General features: G+C 36.1%; 1 protein-coding gene across 1 annotated transcript in view; it reads right to left on the bottom strand.

Moving 5' to 3' along the window:
• The window catches only part of TMEM236 (transmembrane protein 236), a 68,841-nt gene that overhangs the window by 28,161 nt on the left and 35,221 nt on the right, over nucleotides 1-5,459 (bottom strand). The window contains exon 3 of the mRNA XM_006869878.1: nucleotides 3,813-3,954. Within this exon, the coding sequence (XP_006869940.1) occupies nucleotides 3,813-3,954 (142 nt within the window). The remainder of the gene's footprint in view (nucleotides 1-3,812; nucleotides 3,955-5,459) is intronic.

Raw genomic sequence — 5,459 nt, 5'->3', positions numbered from 1 at the left:
CCCAAACAGGATAGACCCCAAAAGAAAACCACCAAGACATATAATCAAACTCTCCACAATCAAAGAGAAGGAAAGAATCCTGAGAGCACAGGAAAAACAAAAAACTACCTACAAAGGATACCTAGTAAGAATAAGCTCTGAATTTCTCAGCAGAAACCATGCAACCAAGAAGGCAAAGAGAAGATGTATACAAAACTCTTAAAGAAAAATTTGCCAACCAAGAATCATCTACACAGCTACACGATTCCTCAATAGTGAAATTAGACAAACAAGAATTAAAGGAATTTATAATAAGCAGACCAACTTTACAAAAAATACTATTGGGAGCTCTTTGGACTAAGAACCAACAATGGTAGCCAAAAATCTGAGATCAACACACCCTAAAACACCATCCAGAACTCAATCTAGATATAGAAGTATTCAAAGTAAAACAAACCTACAAGACTGAAAATAGGGAACCAGAAAGATCAATTTATAATGAAGACCTCCACAAAACCAAAAGAGGGAATAGTGCAGTTACAGAACTTCCAAATGACAAGAAAATCAAGTATATTTCAAGATAAAACAGACTGCCTTAAACAGAAGAATAAATTAATAAATTACAGGGTAGCCTTAATGAAAATCAATACACTTTCACATCAAATTTATAGAGGAAAACTATAAAGATTTAGTAAACAATAAAACAACTGCAATGAAGAAAATGCACAAACAAAATGAACTCAGCAGAGAAAATTATGCGGTATAAAGAAACCAGCAGCACCATAAAAAACACACACAGGAAAATGGCAGCAATCAATTTATACCTACCAATAATTATACTGAATGTTAATGGATTAAATGCACCAGTCAAAAGACAGAAAGTAGCAGAGAGGATAAGAAACAGGATCTGTCAATATGCTCTCTACAAGAGACACACCTTACACACAAAGACAAAAATAGACTAAAAATCAAAGGATGGAAAAATTATATCAGATATATGCATACCCATGTTCATCACAGCACTATTCACAATAGGAAAAAGATGGAAACAGTCTAACTGCCTATCAATGGAAGAATGGATAAACAAACTTTGGTACATACACACAACGGAATACCACCTAACACTGAAGAACTATGATGAATCTGCTAAACACCTCATAACATGGATGAACCTGAAGGATATTATGATAAAGTGAAATCAGTAAATCATAAAAGGATAAATATTGTATGATATCACTATTGTAAAAACTCAAGAAAAGGTTTTCATGCTAAAAGAAGCATTCTTTGATGTTTACCAGGGATGTGAAGGAAGAGAGAATAAATCACTGGCTAAAGGGTAGACACGTGGTAACTTGGGTAACAGAGAAGGCAATATACAAGAGGGAGGTTGGCAGAAGAATGATGAAGATAGCTGAAGACACAGGGAGAAATGCTAGAGTAAAAAGGAATAAAGGTAAATACTGTTATATGCACACAACCCTGCAATAACAGTGTTCTATGGGTAGATACATGGACAAATACACAGGTTAAATAGGTATTGGGAGGGAGAGCAGGAGTACACCCATAAATATATAAAAATTTGACAGAGGTAATTTGTATATGGGTATTTACCTTTGCTGTAAACATATCTCTGAATGTGGTGGAGTATGTTGTTATTATTAAGTGCCTTTGAATAGGTTCCAACACATAGCAACCCTGTACAGTATATTCAAAGAGCAATAGGTGAGTTTGAACAGATGACCTTGCAGCTACCAATCTAGTGCTTATCCTACAGCACCACACAAGGACTTTGAGTACTTCTTAGACATTACCAAACACCCTGGAACAGTGAGTGGCTGGGCCTGGAGGCTCAGTACCAGTCTCAAGGAACATCATGATCAATTGCCATAACATAGTCCCCAAAGACAATGTTCTAGATCTTACTTTGGTGAGTAGCAACTGTGGTCTTAAAAGCACATGAGTGGCCATCTAAGGCACAACTATTGGTCTCTCTATGTACAATGGAGAGAAGAGTAGTGAAAATTGAAGACATTTGTAATCATTTAGTCCAATGGACTAATGGAACATGTGAATGTCAGTCTTCATTCTCCATGACCCTAGGACCAGAACAATCAGTTGGTGTCCAGCTACCACTTCACTGGTCAGAAAAAAAGACTGTTTTAACAGAAAAAAGATTATGGCCCTCCACCACCCTTCAGATCTGAAACAGAACTCACCATCATGGCCCAATTTTCAACCAAGCAGTCAATAGGTTTATAGGAGGAACAACACCACTAGTAAAAACATGCTCACCATGGAATGGTCAGTCATTCTAGATCAAAAGGGCAACATTTACCTAAGGACAAAGTTTAGAAAGGTTGGGATGGAGAGTGGAATGGAAATAAGAACCAAAGGAAAGCAGTGGGATACTTGTTGTTACATGAAGGGTACTGCAATCACAGAGATGAAACAAAGTATATGATTTGCTGAATATAAAACTAGTGAACTGATTTGTAAACCCTCATCTAATTCACAAGAAAAAGTTTCAGAAAAGGAAAACTACATTTGCCTCTGGATGGCAGATATAACTTAGGAGTGCCTTTTTCTCAACAGATGGACCAAGGCTGCCATCTTACCTACTTGTCAACTGTGCTAGTCAAACTGAAAAATTCATCATCTCCCTTTGGATGGCCTTTATCTGAGTTTTGCTTTTCAATTTGAGGAGCAAGCCTAACTAGTAGGGTGGTGACACACAACTCATAACTAATTGCTGGTCTCTTCCTTCCTGATTCAAGTCATCATTCCTGTCACCTCTGAAGCAGTATCCTATGACTCATTCAATTTACTCTGTCTGCTCAATCAGGATGTGATTGTACAAAACCTAACCAATCAGTATTCATCAAGACAATTCAAACTCATGGTGATTCTATGTATGTCAGTGCTCCCTAGGTTTTCCATTGCTGATTTGTTGGAAATAGATCACCAGGACTTTTGGTGTCCCTGGGAGTACCTTCAATTTCTAACTTTTCCATTAGGAGCCAAGCACTTAAATGTTTCCAACATTCAGAGACTCTTACAAAATCTACTCATTGTGAATTAAACCAAGAAAGTATCATCTCCGGAGTCCTGGTGTGGTGTTGTAGGATAAGCACTGAACAGCTAATCACAAGTTCATAGGTTCAAACCCACCAGTCACTGCTGGAAACCTTATACAAGGTTGCTATGAATCAGAATAGACTCAACAGCACTTCATAACAACTATCATTGCAATTAAATACAAGTTGAGGAAATTTATGACTAAACAAACAAAATGTTCAATGAGCAAATTACTTTTTTTAGGCCAACCTGTATGTAGTTTTGATTGGTCACTTTGGAGGCCTTTGGTGTCTTGGTTTTACTATTGTGATTAGTGTTGGCAGATTTACAATCCACAATTAAAAACATACAAATGCTCTGTGCCATAACTGTAGTAGTCAGATTAATTTCTGTATCAAAGTCATCCTAGTTAAACTATTTATTCATCTAAATTTATGTTTTTAACAACATTTGTGGGAAAATATATATATAATTATTTACTCATATAATTTGCTTCCTAGAGTAAACATTTAAACTTTTGGTACGTAATACTTGGTAACCTTGTTAATTTACCAACATATCAACATATAAATAAGAACTAAGAATGCCTAGCTATAAAAGTAGCTTTTTCAATAAGTATATTTTGATATCTTTGTTTGCAACAATCTTTTATCAGTAATGTTAGCCTTAAGAAAAGACATCATTAGACTTCAAGCGGTGGCAGAAAGGTTAAAGATTTATCAAATTTTCTTTTGATTCATATTTAAAAGAATACTTACTTTTTTGAGTCCCTCTGAGAGGATATATCCTGAGTTTTTCAATAATATCAACCACGATTAAGGACGTCAGAACCAGAGATACTGGCAGGTCCGGTAAGGTATCAGGTAATATACCAGTGGTACCATTAAAGGTCTTTTGAACCTGTATTTAGAAAACCATTTAGAAGCATTAAATTATTGTGCTTTTTTTGTTCAAAATTATTTTCATAATGTGAAAGCAGCACTAAATAAAATATAAATACATAAATACATTCATTAAAACAACTAGAAACTTGCTTTTCAGCTTTTTGGGGTTTCAAACTTCACAAGGTCTAGAATCATTCCTAAACATGTGAGGGAGTGTGATAAAGGATTCACCTTCATTAAAGAGCTTTCAATTAAAGGTCATCATTCATTAAGTACCATCAAGTTTGTTCCAACTTATAGTGGCCCTGTATAAAGTCTCCAAGGAGTGGCTGATGAGTTTGAACTGCCGACCTTGCTGTTCAAACTGACATTTCAGTCCAGTGCTTATCCTACAGCACCACATCAGGAGTTTGGTAAATGCATGTAAAATGTAATAGCAGTCTCCCGGTAATGCAGTCCTGGTGTTTCATCATAGGATAAGCAGTCAACTGCAAGGTCGGCTTGAATTGCAAGGTCAGTGGTTCAAGCTCACTAGTTACCCCTCAGAAACCCTATAACTGACTTAACATCACTTAACAACAACAACAACCCAGTAATGGTGGAATAGGTAATGCTTTCCACTGCTCTTGGTGTACATAGGCTCTGAGAGGTCAGTCTAAAGTGCTAAAAGGACAAAAATTAGAGTTTAAGGTCTTCCAAAGAGGGAGAGCACAGATCAACCCAGCTAGACTTTTTTCATCTGATAAAGGTATCTATTTAAAAAAAAAAAAAAATCTATGACATATTAATGGTGACAAGTTGAAAGATTTCCCCTGAAACCAAGGACAAGACGAAGATGCCATTGTGACCACTTCTATTCAGTATTACACTGGAAGTCCTAGGCATTATATTAAGAAAAAGAAATCAGTGGTATTGGTATTAGGGAAAAATATAAATTTATATATAAGTTCATTATTCATAGACTATATGATTGTATTTAAAATAATAAATAAATATTTTGGTGAACAGGTTTCAGATGAGCTTCCAGATGAAGACAGACTAAGAAGAAGGAGAGACAAACTACTTCCGAACATTTAGTCACTGAAAACCTTATGAATAGCAGAGAAACACTGTCAGATATAGTGCCGGAAAATGAGCACCTCAGGTTGGAAGACACTCAAAATGAGACTAGGGAAAAGCTGCCTCCTCAAAGCAGAGTGACCATGAAGAAGAGAATGAAGTAAAGCCTGAGGGAGTAAAGCCTGCGGGACCTTCATTTGCTGATGGGGCACAACTCAAAATGAAGAGAAACAGCTGTAAACATCCATTAATAATTGGAACATGGAGTGTATGAAGTATAAATTTCAGAAAATTGCAACTTGTCAAAAATGAAATGGAACTCATAAACATCTATATCTTAGGCATTAGTGAGCTGAAATGGACTGGGATTGGCCATTTTGAATCTGACATCCACATGGTTTACTATGCCAGGAATGACAAATTGAAGAGAAATGGTGTTGAATTCATTGTCAGAAAAAACCA

This window comes from Chrysochloris asiatica, unplaced genomic scaffold, assembly GCF_000296735.1.
Source record: "Chrysochloris asiatica unplaced genomic scaffold, ChrAsi1.0 scaffold00137, whole genome shotgun sequence".
Lineage (NCBI taxonomy): Eukaryota > Metazoa > Chordata > Mammalia > Afrosoricida > Chrysochloridae > Chrysochloris > Chrysochloris asiatica.
The sequence above is the reverse complement of the archived record's forward strand: the minus strand, read 5'-3'. Positions and strand labels throughout refer to the sequence as shown.